Source organism: Chamaea fasciata, unplaced genomic scaffold (genome assembly GCF_029207755.1).
Source record: "Chamaea fasciata isolate MVZ Bird 193981 ecotype frontalis unplaced genomic scaffold, bChaFas1.0.hap1 SCAF_28, whole genome shotgun sequence".
NCBI classification, from domain to species: Eukaryota; Metazoa; Chordata; class Aves; order Passeriformes; family Sylviidae; genus Chamaea; species Chamaea fasciata.
The window spans coordinates 1,026,626-1,043,075 of NW_027094113.1; the positions used below are offsets into that span (position 1 = coordinate 1,026,626).

Below are 16,450 nucleotides of genomic sequence, written 5' to 3' on the forward strand. Positions count from 1 at the left end.
ACCTATCGGATAGGTGGGTCACTACCTGTGCCGTGTGCCGTGTGCCGTCGCAGAGTGCTGTGGTCGGTCCTTGCAGCCATGGTGAGGCCAACACCAGTCCTGGCAAGGGCGGCCTCGTGCCACCCTCCCCGCCCCGGATCGGCCTTGTACAGGGACAGCATTGGGATGCTCCAGGTGTCCCTCCAGCGCCTCTTGCTGCTGCACCCCAGTTCATGGAGTGACATCCCAGCGTCCTGGTCCTGCTCGCTGGCACTTCGACTGTCTGGGAGCACTGCTGTCTGTTCCTTGTCATGCCAGCGGGTGTGGGACTGGGCCCTTGGGGATTCAAATGCCACCCCCTGTTTTGGTCACCTGCCAGGGTGTGCCTGTCAGGGCAAAAGCTTCATGCAGTGATTTGGGATCCTGCAGTGTGCCAAGAGCACCTCTCCCACCTCTGGCTGGGATCAGGATGGGGAGGTGTGGGCTTTCCAGGTGTGAGCTGTGTCTCCTGCATCTCTGCGCCCCAAGTGCTACTTCCCAAGGTACCTGGATGATGCCAGTACCCCTCCCAGCTGGGACCAGCCTGAGCCACCCCCAGCATCTCTTCCCTGCGGTGTCCCCTGGCTTCCCACAGCCTGGCTCAGCCACTCTGGGCTCTGCCTGGCCCAGCCCCTTGTCTTTGTCCCCTCACGCACCCCTTGAGCCCTGGCTGCCAGTGCTGGAGACGTGGTGTCGGCCTCTTCCTCGGCATGTCCCTGTCCTGTCTGCATGTCTGCTTCTGTCAGCCTGTCCCCACGGAGCCATGGAGCTGCCCTGTCCCTGGCAGCCTCCTGGGGCACAGGGCCCCCGTGGGCCTCCCAGTGCAGGCAGCTGTGAGAGGAGGGGGCTGGAAGGGCTGGGGGGGCAGACGGGGTGGGGGAAGGAGTCTAGCCTGGCAGCAAGAGCAGGGAGAGGATCCCCGGGTAGGGATGGTGTTAAGAGGAGTCAGTGGGTTGGGGGTGTCCTGGGCTGGGGGTGTCTGGGAGGGCTGCAGGGAGCACTGGGACGTCAGGGTGGAGGTTGGGTGACAGATCTGTGTGTCAGGGGCAGGACAGGCTGTCTGGCAGCAGCAGGAGGCAGGATCTGGCTGGGGGTGCTGCTGCCCCCACCCCTGGCTGGGGTGAGCCTAGGAGCCAGACTCTGTCACCCCCATCCCCACTCTCAGCCCAGGCACAGGCAGGGGGGTCAGAGTGCCCCTGCTTTGGGGGGCTGGTTCCAGTTTCCTGGTTCTGTGCCTTTGGCTCCCAGGATGAGGAGCCCAATGCTCCCGATGGGAGCTGCACATCCTCCCGCCCCTGGTGCAGGGCCCCAGGGCTCTGCCTGGGGTGACATGGACCCACGGGAGCCCTGTCCTTGTGTCCCCTCACCCCTCAGCCCCACAGGGAGCAGCCGCTATGCCTCGTCGGCCGAGCTGAGCCAGGGCAGCTCCCAGCTGAGCGAGGACTTCGAGAACGAGAGCCTGAGGGACTCGGAGCTCGATGAGAGGGACGGGGACTCCTACCACTCCTGCCACAGCTCCGTCAGCTACCGCAAGGACTCGCCGCGCTGGGAGGAGGAGGATGATGATGATCTCTACCTGGAGGAGGAGGAGGAAGAATTCATTGAGGATTACAGTGAGACTGAGGAAGGCTACCCCAAGGAAGAGGAGCTGGAAGAGGAGGAGGAGGAGGAACTGCGGGAGCAGGACACCTATGAACCCCCCGAGCATGAAACATACCCACCACCACAGAAACCCCTGCCACAGCAGCAGCAGCAGCAGCAGCAACAGGTCCCGCAGCAGCAACAACAGCAGCAGCAACAGCAGCAGCAGCAGCAACCCCAGCTGGTCCCACAGCAAAAGCCTCAGCAGCAGGAAAGGAAGGAGGAGAGAAAAGAGGAGAGGAAAGAGGAGAGGAAGGAGGAGAAGGACACCTCTGCCCCTCAGGAAGCCCCTGAGGCTCTCCAGGCCCAGCAGGCAGAGGAGGAAGTTCCCATACAAGAGGCAGCTCCGGAGACTGAGCCCTCAAAACCAGCTGAGAGGTAGGAGGGGGAACTGACCTGTCGTGTCCCTGGGATGGCACTGTGCCTGGAGGCACTGAGGATGCTCTGGAGGTGCTGGTGCTTGGCGCAGGACCAGGGACCTTCTGCTGTGTCTGGAGCTTCTCCAGGTGCCTGAGCCATTGAGGTGGGGGAAGCCCACCTTGTGCCACCCAGGGAAGAGCCAGCACCCTGGGCACGCGGCCTGGGCCCAGCCACCCTCTGTGCTAAGCGTGGCTCAAGGTGTTCATGAACCTGCTGGGGCTACAGGGCTGCAGGTTTATAACCTGGGACAAACATGGGGCTGGGGGAATGCGATCCTGGGGCTGTGATTCCTCTCCTCTGGCACAGGCTTTTAGCACCCTGGGTAGAGCTTGGCCAGAGGAGACTTCCTTCACAGAAGTCAGTAGAGGATTACTAAAAGCTCATCCATGGCCTCCTGTGCTGTACAAGTGAATAAATTGGTGGTCAGGTTCCTGGTGCAGCATGTGAATAATTCATATTTTAGGGACAGATTATTCAAGTATCATTATTGACCTTTTCCATTTTCAGTGAGGGTCACTCCTCTGTGCAAAGGTGAACTGTGGTGGGCTTTTTCAGCCTTTTATTTAGTTAAAATTACACACCAGGAATGGGGAATATCTAATTTAAACCAATGTGTAATGAGCTGTTTTTAAAAAAACTGGATAATTAGACCCAAGACCTGGCAGGAACCCGAGGGCTTCAGGTCATGCCTGCCTGCAGTGCCCATGGGGGAGGGGTCTTAGGGGTCCGGTGCTAGGATTTGGGGATTGTGGATTAGTGCTGGGGACCGTGGGTTGTGCTGGGACCCCCAGATTAGTGCTGAGGGCCTCAAATCAGCACTGATGACTCCAAATTAGCATTTGGGACCCCAGAGTAGCACTGGGGACTGTGGATTAGTGCTGGGAACCACAGGTTAATGCTGAGGATCCCAGGTTAGCAGTGAGGATCCCAGGTTAGCACAGACGAAGCTCCCCAGAGGTCTGAGCAGGTTCATCTCCTGAGCATCCCATGGCCTCTTCCCAGAGCGCTTCTGGGTTCCTCTCTCCAGTGTCACATCACAGCAGGCTGGTATGTTTGGAGGATTTCTTTTCTTTTCCTCCATGTCTTGATTTTATAGGAGAGGAGAAAAAACCTCACAACACCCAGCATGTCCAGGCAGACACTTTTCCCTCACAGAGTCAGTGTTAGGGCAAAAAAGAAGGAAGTTTATTTTGAGATTCTGATTTATGTAGTTTTTGGAGTTTAATCAGGGATTGGGGGACAAGATTAACACTTCTCTCACTCTGCTGGTCAACTTAGAAGTTTATCAATTTGTCTTTCTCTCTGGAAAGGAATGTATTATTTACAAAACATCATTCTTTGCTTGTATTACAAGTGTGAGAAAGCTCCAGTAGAAAATGCAAAACATCAGAAGGCTGAAAAATCAGGGCGACAGGAAGCTGTGGTGGGAAGTGGCCAGAGGACATAGTGATGGGGGACAAAGGATGTTTAATTCACACACTTGTGTCACCAACTGTCCCCTGTGTGACACTTGGGCGCCCAGGGCAGGATCTCCTGAGGGTGGGGAAGCTTCTGGCTTCTCCCCAGTGCTCTGCCCTGATTGTGCTGCCCCTTTGCAGGGGACCTGCTGTCTTTTCAGGTCCTTCCTGGTACCAAGAGGTGGTTTTGCCATGGCCACACTGTCTCAAGGCACATCAGGATCCCCAGATCACAGCCTCAGACCTGCTGGGGGTGTGGGGCCTGCTCCCCCCTCCCTGGTGCTGTGCTGGGAGGTGACAGGGGATGTGTTGCTTGCAGGGAGCCGGCAGAAGAGGAGGTGCAGGACCCCAAAGCACGAGCCAAAGCCAACTGGCTGAGAGCCTTCAACAAGGTCTGCATGCAGCTGCAGGAGGTGAGGACCCCCTGGCCACTGCCACGGCTCCGGGCTGGGTGCACTGCCCCTTTCCACACCTGGGCAGCTTCCAGGGATATCCATGGACTTAGGGGTGCCAACAGTGGTGCCCACAACCCCATTCCCACCAAGTGGGATGCCCTGGAGGGGCCGGGAGTGCTGAGGAACCCCCATGTGTGCTGCATGCATGTGCTGGTGCGAGCCCCCCCCGCCCTCTCCCCTCTGTTGAGTTGACAATATTTTGTTTTGTTTTTAGACTCCATCCTCCATCTTTTCTTTTTGTTTTGGCTCTGGATTCGCTCCCTGGGGTCTCGATCCCCCTCCCCACCGCTTCTCTTTTCAGTTGTCCACCACCATGGCCCTTGCACCCGCGTCTCCCCTTCCTGCAGGGAAGGGGTGTAGCCTGCCTGCAGGTAAGCATGTCCATCTGGAACCTCTCAGCCATGTGTGTGCCTTCCCTGTGTGTGTGTGTGTGTCTGCGCAGGGACTGCCCATGAAGGAGGGGTAATGGTCTCTCTCCAGCCTTCTCCTTCAAAATCATCCCCTCCCTGCAGGGGTAGGTGGCACTGCTGGATGGTCCCTGCACACACACCCTCTTCCATGTGCTCTGGCTTTTCCCTGCTCTTCTTTCCAATTGCTGTGGGTCTCAGAGGACCTGCTGTACCTTTATGATGCTTCTTCACTCCCCCAAGCCCTGAATTTTTGCACAGTGTAGCCATCCCCCCTGCTTTGCCAGCCTCAGCCCCTCTGCTGAAGCCCACCCACAAGCTCACCCAGATCAGCCTCCTGAAGATATTTATTCCCAGTGCCAGTTCTTTGCTGGGAAGAGCCCCCTTGGTTTTGGAACACACTTTTCTCTGCCCACCCTGCTCATCCTTCCATTCTCTCCCAGTGCTGTGAGCATTCACTGCCCTGGGGGGGCTGTCCCCATGCTGGTGGCTCCTGCTGTGCCCTGACTCTGTCCTTTGTTTTCCAGGCCCGCGGGGAAGGTGATGGAGAGAAATCCCTGTGGTTCAAAGGCGGGTGAGTACAAGGGGAAGCTGGGTACACTCTGGGTACACTCCGACCCCCGGGATCTCAGCCCCCTCCTCAGTAGGCTGTGATTAATGAGCTCAGCGGGCTTGTGTGGGGAAGGGTTGCTGAGCTGTGGGCATGCAAGGAGGCAAGTTTTTTGGAGCTGAATTTTGGGGCTGGTAGGTGCTTTTGGAGCAGCCAGCAGACATGACATTGCTCTGTGACCCCAAGAGCTGCTGCTGAGGGGGAGAGCGAGGAGGTGAGCTGAGATGGGGATGAGGAGGGGCAGCAACTCCTGCTTCCCTCACGGAGTGGTGTCATGGGGAATCCTGAGCCTCTCACCTGGACGGGCCAGAGGTCTCCGTCCTGTCTTGCCCTCACAGACAGCCCTGCCATGGACCTGGGCAAAAGCTGGTAGGTTGCCTGAGAACCCCCAGACCACTCCAGGGATTTCTTTCCAACAGGGCTGTGAATTTCCACTCTTGCCCTGGGTTCCCTTGCAGCAGAACTTGAGGCTCACCTGCTCAGTGCTCCCCTTTGGGGTCCCAGAGGGAGTCCCAGGCCTCCAGCCTCATACTGCAAAGCCAAAGCTGATTAAGCCAAATGGGCACTTTTTCTGCTGGGTTTCACGGTTAAGCTTCACGTGAGGAAAAATCACAGTTTTTGCCAAAATCCCTTCCCCCTCTTTAGTTTTTAGTCCAGTGATTCCTACCCTGGCTGGGGTGGTGGTGGTGGGTCCCAGGCCGCACAGGAGTTGCTTTGCAGTCGTATTCACCAAGGCCTGGAGCAGAAATCCTTTCCTGTGAGGGCCGTGAAGCCCTGGCACAGGTTGTTCTGAGCAGCTGTGGCTGCCCCATCCTGGAAGGGTCCAAGGCCAAGTTGGTAACCTGATCTAGTGAAAGGTATCCCTGCCCGTAGTAGGGCATGGAACAAGATGGGCTTTAAGGTCCCTTCCAACCCAAACCATTCCATGACTCAAGTGCTGAGTGACCGTGGGGCAACAACAGAGGGCCCCTTCCTGCCTCAGTTTCCCCTTCCCCGCTGACTCTCCTCTCTCTTGCAGGCCTGGTGGTGGGCTGATCATTATAGACAGCATGCCGGACATTCGCAAGCGAAAACCCATCCCCCTAGTTAGCGATTTGGTGAGGTTCCTCCCTCCCAAGGCATCCCCCCACAGCTGCCAGCTTTGCTCCTGCTGCGCCCCACCGGACTGCGCCACCTGTGCCCCGCTCCCCAGCTGCCTCTAACATGGCTTGTGTTCTCTGTTTTCTTTCCTGTGGCCTGGCTGGGCCTTCCCTGCTGCAGGGGGGCGGCTGTAAAGTTTCTGCGCTGCATTAACAGCATGCCCGACATTAAGCCTGGACGCAAATCTCTCCCTCTAGTCAGCGATCTGGTGAGCGCGGTGCGAGGGGTTAAAGAGACAGCGCCCTTGGGGGCTGCCGGCCAGCCCTCGGTGCCCCCAGCCCTGCCAAAGGGGGGCGGGGGTGTCCCACACTGCCTGGGGGGCTCCTGGCCCTCCTTGCAGTGGGGAGCTGGGCTCTCCCTACCCGAGGCTGCTTCTCTTTAACGGAGCTCTTGGTCCCTACCCCAAGCATCAGCCTAAGGTTTCCCAGGGCTGCAGCTGGTTTCCCATTGTTTTTACTGGTGCTGTGTCCCTGGTCCCTTCCTGTCCATAGGTCCCTGTAGCTTGGACCACACTAGTGCCGGACAGACGGACCCCAGTGCCAGGGGGGGGCTGGCAGAAGCTTTTCCAAGTTGCCCAGACCCAGTGCTCCTGTCCCCACTGTCCCAGTATATGGGGCAGGAGACCCCCAATGTATGGGCCCCCTTGATGGGGTCCCCTTCAGTCCCTGGCCTCTATTGCACAGGGTCACTCTGCTGGTCCCCTCCCGCTCCTGGTGACAAGAGACAGCACTTTTGGAAACCAGACACCTTTGTCCCCCAGAATTAGGTGCCCTTCCCCTCCTTCCCCCTCTCTTTACACCTTGTCAGCTCCACTCTGTGCCCTCCGTGGGGTGCCACTCTCCTGTTCCCAACTTGTCTCCCCCCATCCCCCCACCCCTTTGCTGTCCCCAACTTGGTGCCCCCACCCCAGCCCTCCTGGGCAGCTGCTGATGCTTCTGCACTGTGCTGTGTTGGTGTTTTGGGGGTGGGGGGTGATGGGGTGGGCAGTGTGGGAGGTTTGGGGGGGCTGCTGCCTTTCCCTGCTGGGATTTGCAGGCTGCAACCAGTGCTGTGGCTTGGGGACACAGTCCCCCCCAGCAGGGACGGCTCGGTGCTGGATGAGGGGGTCTTTCCCCAATTCCCACTGGTTCTGGCAGGGATGGGGCTCTCCTGGGAAGTGTTTGCACTAATGGTTTTTTATTCCCTCCTCGCCGGCCCTGGCTGCCCACAGGCCATGGTAAGTGCCCCTACCCCATCTCCCCAGGGGTCTCAGACATGTGGTGAGAGGCTCTGTCCCACTGGAGCTGAACTGGGAATGTCATAGGCTGCTGAACTGGTTCTAGTTCCACTGCACAGTGGTGCTGGCATCAGTGGGGGCTGGGCTGTCCCTACTGCCCCCCATGCAGCTGGGACCCTTTCTTGTCTGGGGCTGGGGTCTGTCCTGGGTGTTTCACAGCCACTGGGGGTGTGTAGGAGGGAGCTCTCATGGTCTGCTGGATCTGGGAACTCGCTTTCTTTCCCACAGTCCCTGGTCCAGTCCAGGAAAGCGGGAATCACGTCCGCACTGGCCTCGAGCACCTTGAACAATGAGGAGCTGGTAGGTGCTGGGGTGGGCTGGGTTGGGGATGGCTGAGAGGGGGAAACTGAGCCTGGGGGGCCAGGCCAACAATGGAGGTGCAGAGTCTGTGCCTCACCAGTACCCTCTGGTGATGCCTGGGCATCCAGGATGCTCATGGCAGCTTCTGGGGATAGAATCATGGCATCATTAGGGTTGGAAAGGACCTATAAGATCATCACGTCCAACTGTCGACCCAGCACTGTGCCATTAAACCAATTTCCCCACGTGCATCCTCTGCCCTGCTTCAGCATTTCTCCCCCTCTCCCCTGTCCCTGCACAGAAAAACCATGTTTACAAGAAGACCCTGCAAGCCTTAGTGTACCCCATCTCCTGCACAACGCCCCACAACTTTGAGGTGTGGACGGCCACCACCCCCACCTACTGCTACGAGTGTGAGGGGCTGCTGTGGGGCATCGCCCGGCAGGGCATGCGCTGTGCCGAGTGCGGCGTCAAGTGCCACGAGAAGTGCCAGGACCTGCTCAACGCTGACTGCCTGCAGAGTAAGGACCTGGGCCCCACAGCCTTGTCCCTTCTCACCTTGGAGAGGGAGGAGGGGGCAGCCCAGGAGAGCTCTGCTCATGACTTGGGCGTGGGAGAAGTGGTGGGCAGGGCAGACTCGTCCTGGGCAGGGGATAGATACCTCCAGGTTTGAATTAATTAATGCACAGAATCGTAGAACTGTGGAATTGTTAGGGCTGGAAAAGACCTTTAAGATTATCAGGTCCAACCATCAACTCATCACCCTTATGGTTACCACTAAACAATGTCCTCAAATGCCACAACCACATGTTTTTTGCACACATCCAGAGGTGACTCCAGCACTGCCTGGGCAGCCTGTGCCAGGGCTGGACAACACTTTTGGGGAAGAAGTTTCCTGTGATACCCATCATAAACCTTCCCTGGTGAAATTTGAGGCCATTTCCTCTGTCCCTGTCCCCAAGCCCACCACGCCAGCCTGCGAAAGCTCTTGTCTCTCTCCTGTGTACCACTGGCTCCCCACCCCATCTCACCCATACCTGTCCACTCCCAGGGGCGGCGGAGAAGAGCTCCAAGCATGGAGCAGAGGACCGGACCCAGAACATCATCATGGTGCTCAAGGACCGCATGAAGATCCGGGAGCGCAACAAACCAGAGATATTTGAGCTGATCCAAGAGGTGTTTGGGGTCAACAAGACCACGCACACGCAGCAGATGAAGGCAGTCAAGCAGAGTGTCCTGGATGGCACCTCCAAATGGTCAGCCAAGATCAGCATCACAGGTAGGCAGCTTGTCACCTTCAGCCTTGGGGACCATGGGAATGTCCCCATTGCTCAACCCCTCATTCTGCCAGGCGGCTTCAGCCCCTGGGGGGGACACAGGTGCCTGTTTTGGGCATCTTCGTGTGGCTGTGGCACTGACTTCTCTCTGTCTGTTCTCTCTGCCATGCTGTGCTGCAGTGGTCTGTGCCCAGGGCCTGCAAGCAAAGGATAAGACAGGTTCCAGTGACCCCTATGTCACTGTCCAGGTTGGAAAGACAAAAAAAAGGACTAAAACTATCTACGGCAATCTCAACCCAGTCTGGGAGGAGAATTTCCATTTGTAAGTTCATCCCGGGTCTCCCCATTCCCCTTCCTGGCCACTCGTGGTTGTGCCAGGCTGTGCTGGCTCTTGCCATGTCCCAGTAGGGTGGGGAAAGCCAGCTGGGCCTTATCCTGCCCCCACTGAGGTGCTGGGGTCTCGTTGGGTTCTGTTTTTTGTCACGAGGGTGTGACTCCAGGGGCTGATCCAGGCTGTGCTGGGGCTGCCTGGGTGTGGCACAGAGCCCACTGGGAGGGGATAGGTGCCCCCATATCTGCTCTCTTCCTGCTTTGTGCTGGTCCCTTTTGTTTAGGGAAGCAGTGATGGGGAGTAGTTGGAAAGGTTTTGCTGCTCATCCTGGGGCTTGCCCTTTGTCACCTCCCCAGCGAGTGCCATAACTCCTCTGACCGCATCAAGGTCCGTGTGTGGGACGAGGACGATGACATCAAGTCCCGTGTCAAGCAGCGCTTCAAGAGGGAATCCGACGACTTCCTGGGCCAGACCATCATTGAGGTCCGGACCCTGAGCGGGGAGATGGACGTCTGGTACAACCTCGGTAACCAGCACAGCCTGGGAACCCCTCCCTGGGCTCAGGGGGTGACACATCCTGCTCATGCGGGGACCCCCTGCCCTGGGCTCCAAGGGGGAAGTGCCACCAGCCATAGGCTGAAGGCTATTGCAGCAGGATCTGCTCTTAGAAACATTTATTATCAAAAGCCATCAGGATAAAGTGATGGGTGATTTTCAGAACCCTCTACCCAGGAGGTTCTAGAACACCAGCCCCCTGCAGAGGGGAAACCGAGGCACAGAAAGGCCATGTCTCTAGCAGCTGGAAATGTGGTCAAATCCCACCCCAGCCTGGCTGCACATGGTGCTGGGTGTCCCCTCAGCCCTGAGCCTGTGCCAGAGCATTGTGCCCCTCTTTGGGGCTGGCAGTGAGCACGGTTGCCCCAGGGAAGCCCACACCTGTCCCTCTCCCTGCACCCACAGACAAGCGCACAGACAAGTCAGCAGTGTCAGGAGCCATCCGGCTGCACATCAGCGTGGAGATCAAGGGCGAGGAGAAGGTGGCTCCCTACCATGTTCAGTACACCTGCCTGCACGAGGTGAGCAGCCCAGACAGGCATAGGGGGCACAGCCCCCTCCCCAGCAATGCCACCCTGCCACCACCTGCCCTGGGGAGCTGACAGGACTCATTTGTACCTCCAGAACCTGTTCCACTTTGTGACGGATTTGCAAAACAACGGGGTGGTGAAGATCCCCGATGCCAAGGGGGATGATGCGTGGAAGGTGTACTTTGATGAGACAGCACAGGAGATTGTAGATGAGTTTGCCATGCGCTATGGGGTGGAGTCCATCTACCAGGCCATGACGTGAGTCCCCTGCCCCCATCTACTTCAGAGGGGCTGCACCCACCCCCCAGGTGGGGGGTTACTGTCCCCATCTTCCTCTCCTGCTGCCAGTAGCACTCACCTCCCTGCCGCGGTTACAGACTTGTCCCAAACTTGTGCACCCATCCTTCCCCTTTCCAACACACTCTGGCACAGGCTTATCTCAAGTCCTGTGTCCAGTTTGGGCACCACAAGATCAGAAGGATCTTGAAGACTGTCCAAAGGAGGGACATAGAGCTGGGGAAGGGTCTGAGGAGAGCCTGAGGGCACTTGGCTGGTTCAGCTGGAGCAGAGGAGACTGAGGGGAGGCTCCTCGGGGGCTGCAGCTCCTCCCGAGGGGAGGCAGAGGGGCAGGGGCTGAGCTCTGCTCTGGGACAGGGACAGGAGCCCAGGAAGGGCTGGAGCTGTGTCAGGCCTTGGGATGGAGCTCAGGAAAAGGTTCTTCCCCCCGAGGCTGCTGGGGCACTGCCCAGGCTCCCCAGGGAATGGTCCCAGCCCCGAGGCTGCCAGAGCTCCAGGAGCATTTGGACAACGCTCTCAGGGATGCCCAGGGTGGGATTGTTGGGGTGTCTGTGCAGGGACAGGGGCTGCACTGATGATCCTTGTGGGTCCCTTCCAATATGGGATGCTCTGGGATTCAATGACTTTACGCATTGAATAAGGGGATACACCCCCTCTTGCATCCCCTCCCATGGCCCTAAACCCTCAGCTGCCACCTCTCTCCGTAGGCATTTTGCCTGCCTCTCCTCCAAGTACATGTGCCCCGGAGTGCCGGCGGTGATGAGCACCCTGCTGGCCAACATCAACGCCTACTACGCCCACACCACTGCCTCCAGCAACGCCAACGCCTCCGACCGCTTTGCCGCCTCCAATTTCGGGGTAAGTCCCATGGTACGTAAACGCTCTTTTCTTTTTCTCTCCTTTCTTTGGGAGGGGGTGGGGGGCTTGGAGAGCAAAACGAGCTGTGCAAAACACCCTGCTCCAAACTGCAGCCAGGCAGCAGTGCGGCCAGCCCCTGCTTGCCCCAAAAATCATCCCGCTCCTGTTTTTCAGGAAGGAGAAGAGCCACCACCTTCCCAGGAGAAGGGCTAAATTTGCTCCCCTAATTATTATGGGAGCCTGAGCAAACTGGGACACTGGGTGGAAGCGTGCTGGGAGGGGAGACACCTTGGTGGCAAAATCAGACGCATGTGGCCATGAGCCACCCCTGCAGTTCATGGGGGGTCTTGCACAGCCTCGTGTGCTTTGGGGGACCCCGGCCTGCTGCAAACTCAGCTGGTTTTGCCACCACCACTGGGTGCCAAGTGGGGCGAGTTTGTGGCAGGGCAGGGTGCCCCTCGGGGACATGGGCGAGGAGGGGCTGAGCCCTCACCTCGGCTCCCCTCTGTGCCATCTCAGAGGCAGGAAATGGTCACTCTGGGTGTGCAGGGGTTGAGCCAGGGTCAGTGCCCAGCCCCGGGTGCAGCAAGGAGTGCTGGGTAGCCAGGGACACAGCCAGGGCCGAGCACAGCTGCGGGCAGCTTTGGCTCACCTCCACGTTGCTGTTGCAGGTGGTAGCTAGAGCTGAACAAGCTGTGCCTCCGGATGACGCAGGAGGAGGAAACCGTACCAAAACCCCACCTTTTCTCTGACATGGAGGATTTTAAAAACTTGTCTCTTTCTCTTTTTTTAGAGAGCCTAAGGTTGGGTCCTAAAGTGCCCGGCCGTGTCGCTTTAACCCTGAGTACCCGTCGTGTCCAGTGTTAGAGTGCTGCAGCCGATCCTTGGGTGTCGGGGACGCACGGTCCGGCCCAGGGCCCGGCTGGGCCATCCCCGCCAGCGCCGAAGGTTTGGGGTGGCCAGCACAGGCTGGGCGTGGCTGAGCCATGGACTCGCTGCCCCGTCCCACCCCTGGGTTCTTATCCTGGGACTCAGATGTTGCTCTGGACTCTCCAGAGCCCTGCGGGTCAGCCCCGACCCGGCACAGCCAGTGCTGAGGGGGGAACTCGGGGCTCTCATGGGAGGCCCACATGGCTGTCCAAAGCCTCACCACCTGCAGGAATGCAAAGGGAAAGCTCCCCCAATGACATCTGGGGGCCAATATTAGGAAGAAATTCTTCCCTGTGAGGGAGTGAGGGACAGAGGTTGCCCTGAGAGCAGCTGTGGCTGTCTCATCCCTGGAAGTGTTCACGACCAGATTGGACAGGGCTTGGAGCAACCTGGGATAGTGGCAGGTGTCCGTGCCCATGGCAGGGAGCAGACCAGGGTGGTCCTTAAGGTCCCTTCCAACCCAAACCAGTCTGGGATTCTATGATGAGTTGCTTTGCCATCAGCTCTGACCCCTGATTCAATCTGCAAAAGATGGGATTTGCATCCTTCTGCCCTGTGCTCCCTGGGTGGGAGCTGGGCTGAGCTGAACTACAGCCCCTCAGCCCCGGTGGAGACCCCCCACACGGGGTGTTTCCTGCCAATGTCTCTTGATGCAGCCCAGTGGGGCAAGTGAGGAGTCCATGGAAATGTCCAACTCCTGGGGCCACCCTGAAGATGGGCAACCACTGCACATCCTTTCCCTGCCCTTTTTCCTGAGCTCTTGGAAAGTCCCAGTCGAGGGGCTACTGATCCTGCAGCCCCTCTCCCAACTCTTGTCCTGAGCCCCAGCCACCAGCAAGGAGATGCTCTTCTCTGCAGGCATGCCCTGCCCACTCAGGGCTTGGAAGGAAAGGAAGGAAGGGAAGGAAAGGAAAGGAAAGGAAGGGAAGGAAGGAAAGGAACGGAAGGGAAGGAAGGAAAGGAAGGGAAGGAAGGAAGGAAGGAAGGGAAGGAAGGAAGGGAAGGAAGGGAAGGAAGGGAAGGAAGGAAGGGAAGGAAGGAAGGGAAGGAAGGGAAGGGGATGAGTGAGGGCTAGGCGTAGAGCAGAGAGAGACAATGGCGGGGAGGGTCGGTCCCTGGCGCCTTTCCCCTGTTCACCTGCCTCCGGGGCGTCTCTCTGCAGAAAGATCGCTTTGTCAAACTCCTGGACCAGCTGCACAACTCCCTGCGGATCGATCTCTCCATGTACCGGGTAAGGTACAGGAGGAGCCTCAGTGTCCCCACCTGAAGCAACAGGTGACTGTTCCCTCACTTGCCCCTGTGAATTTTGAGGGCAACCCCACTCTTTCCTTTTCAGAACAACTTCCCTGCCAGCAGCCCCGAACGGCTGCAGGACTTGAAGTCCACAGTGGATTTGCTGACCAGCATCACCTTCTTTCGGATGAAGGTACTGCTGGGGCCCCACTCACCCTGTCCCTCAGGAGATCTGATTCTCTTTGGCCTGGTTCTCTGGGGGTTGGGGTTGCGCTGGCCCGTGGTGCTCCTGGGTGGGTGTCTGGGGGTGCTCCAAACACCACGCCCTCCCTGCATACCAGGTCCAGGAGCTGCAGAGCCCCCCGCGAGCCAGCCAGGTGGTGAAGGACTGTGTGAAGGCCTGTCTCAACTCCACCTATGAGTACATCTTCAACAACTGCCATGAGCTCTACAGCCGCGAGTACCAGACAGACCCGGTGCGTGGGGCAGGGGGGATACCGGGCACTGACCTCCCCATCCCACGCCCTTCTCTTTTTCCTCATGCTCCTGCTCCCTCTCCAGAGTGCTCAGTCCATGCAGAATGATCCCTAGGCCTTGGGGTTTGAACTGTGGGGTTGAGATCAGGACAGACAAGAGGGGGCTGCATGAGTATTCCCTCCTTCCCCCTTGTTAGCCGACACAAAGTGGAGCCCTGCACTGGGGTGACTGAAGTCTCCACTCTGTCTCCACCCCTCCAGACTAAGAAAGGCGAGGTGCCCCCTGAGGAGCAGGGCCCCAGCATCAAAAACCTGGATTTCTGGTCCAAGCTCATCACCCTGATTGTCTCCATTATCGAGGAAGACAAGAACTCCTACACGCCCTGCCTGAACCAGTGAGTAGGAGCTGGGGAAGGGGACACTGCTGTGCCCACAGAGGGTGCCCACATGGAAGCAGTGGGATCTTGAGGCCTTTGGAAGTGGTTGTAACATCCATTCTACAGATGGAAAAGTTGGAGATGCAGGGAGGTGTGTGAGGGATGTCTGTCCATGTGGAGGGCTGATTCACCTTGTGCTCATAGCCTCAAGCTATGCCAGGGGAGGTTCAGGTTGAACATCAGGAAGAATTAATGGAAAGGGTGCTCAGGCATTGGGTGGGCTGCCCAGGGAGGTTTGGAGTCTCTACCCCTGGAGGTGTCCAAGGAAGGCCTGGATGTGGCACTCAGTGCTCTGGGCAGGGTGACAAGGGGGGGATCATTCGCAGGTTGGACTCGATGACCTTGGAGGTCTTTTCCACCCTAAAAGATTCCGTGATTCACACTCTCCCCTTGCTTCAGGTTCCCCCAGGAACTGAATGTGGGGAAGATCAGCGCTGAGGTGATGTGGAACCTCTTTGCTCAGGACATGAAGTATGCCATGGAGGGTGAGTCCCACCTGCCACCCTGAGCCAGAGAGGGGGGAACCAGACAGGAGGTGTCCTCAGCGCACACCTCGCCTGTTCCCTGGGCAGACCCATTTCATCTCCTCATCAACACCATTCATAGCTTAACCCTACCCCAGAAGCGCTTCCACCTTCACTCTATTCCCCTGGAGCTGCCCCTGGGGAGCCACACCTCAGATCTGGGACTCAGAGTTACCCTCACGCCCCTTCCCCATGTAGAGCACGAGAAGCACCGCCTGTGCAAGAGCGCAGACTACATGAACCTGCACTTCAAGGTGAAGTGGCTGTACAACGAGTACGTCACCGAGCTGCCCTCCTTCAAGAGCCGCGTGCCCGAGTACCCCGCGTGAGTGCAGCCCTGGGGCCGGGGAGGGGGACTGGCACCACGAGGGCTGCTGGCCTCACCACAGATGGGTCTCTCTTCCAGCTGGTTCGAGCCCTTCGTTATCCAGTGGCTGGATGAGAATGAAGAGGTGTCACGGGATTTCCTGCACGGAGCACTGGAGCGGGACAAGAAGGATGGGGTATGAGCAAGACTAGGGACGCAGTCTTGGAGGCGAGGGGCTTGTCCCTTGATGCCCAGTATGTCCTGACTGGGCCCAAAATGTGCCCCACACATCCTGCTGACACCTTGTCTCACTCCCACAGTTCCAGCAGACCTCGGAGCACGCGCTCTTCTCCTGCTCCGTGGTGGACGTTTTCTCCCAGCTCAATCAGAGCTTTGAGATCATCAAGAAGCTGGAGTGCCCCGATCCCCAGATTGTGGGGCACTACATGCGACGGTTTGCCAAGGTGGGCACCTGCTGGGGCAGGGGTCAGCACCACCCCTGGGACCCCAGTCCCAGCCCTGGCTGGGGCTCCTGGGCTCTCTGGGCCCCCTCCATCCAGCTGTGGGCAGCCAATATGCCACCAACACACCCTGGGACACTGCCCAGCTCTGCTAGCACAGGAGCTTAATTAATTAATTATGAGATAATTGATGAGTTATTTGCTTAATTAATATAGATTAATTAAAACTGGCTTGCTGCAATGTAGGAGGGAGTTGCATGCAGGCTTGGTGGCTGTTGCCTTCTCAGCTATGCTGGAGCTGCCCGTGGAGACTAGTTGAGCTGGATCTGGCTTCCAGTGGCTGTGCTCATGTGGCTCCTGGTGTATGAATATGAGCCAGGTGTGTCCAGGTGGGCAAGGAGGCCAATGGCACCTGGCTTGTACCAGCAACGGTGTGGCCAGCAGGACCAGAGCCGTGACTGTGCCCCTGTGCTGGGCACTGCTGAGGCCCCTGCTCGAATCCTGGTGTCA

General features: G+C 58.2%; 1 protein-coding gene across 1 annotated transcript in view; it reads left to right on the plus strand.

Moving 5' to 3' along the window:
* Positions 1-16,450, plus strand: part of UNC13A (unc-13 homolog A) — a 37,622-nt gene that overhangs the window by 8,423 nt on the left and 12,749 nt on the right. Inside the window, exons 10-30 of the mRNA XM_066205546.1 lie at positions 1,393-2,037; positions 3,856-3,949; positions 4,926-4,972; positions 6,027-6,105; positions 7,359-7,364; positions 7,653-7,724; positions 8,026-8,245; positions 8,776-9,003; positions 9,182-9,323; positions 9,689-9,858; positions 10,293-10,408; positions 10,512-10,675; positions 11,422-11,572; positions 13,665-13,733; positions 13,839-13,928; positions 14,077-14,211; positions 14,473-14,606; positions 15,048-15,133; positions 15,371-15,497; positions 15,579-15,675; positions 15,800-15,943. Coding sequence (XP_066061643.1) covers positions 1,393-2,037; positions 3,856-3,949; positions 4,926-4,972; positions 6,027-6,105; positions 7,359-7,364; positions 7,653-7,724; positions 8,026-8,245; positions 8,776-9,003; positions 9,182-9,323; positions 9,689-9,858; positions 10,293-10,408; positions 10,512-10,675; positions 11,422-11,572; positions 13,665-13,733; positions 13,839-13,928; positions 14,077-14,211; positions 14,473-14,606; positions 15,048-15,133; positions 15,371-15,497; positions 15,579-15,675; positions 15,800-15,943 — 3,016 coding nt within the window. The remainder of the gene's footprint in view (positions 1-1,392; positions 2,038-3,855; positions 3,950-4,925; positions 4,973-6,026; positions 6,106-7,358; positions 7,365-7,652; positions 7,725-8,025; positions 8,246-8,775; positions 9,004-9,181; positions 9,324-9,688; positions 9,859-10,292; positions 10,409-10,511; positions 10,676-11,421; positions 11,573-13,664; positions 13,734-13,838; positions 13,929-14,076; positions 14,212-14,472; positions 14,607-15,047; positions 15,134-15,370; positions 15,498-15,578; positions 15,676-15,799; positions 15,944-16,450) is intronic.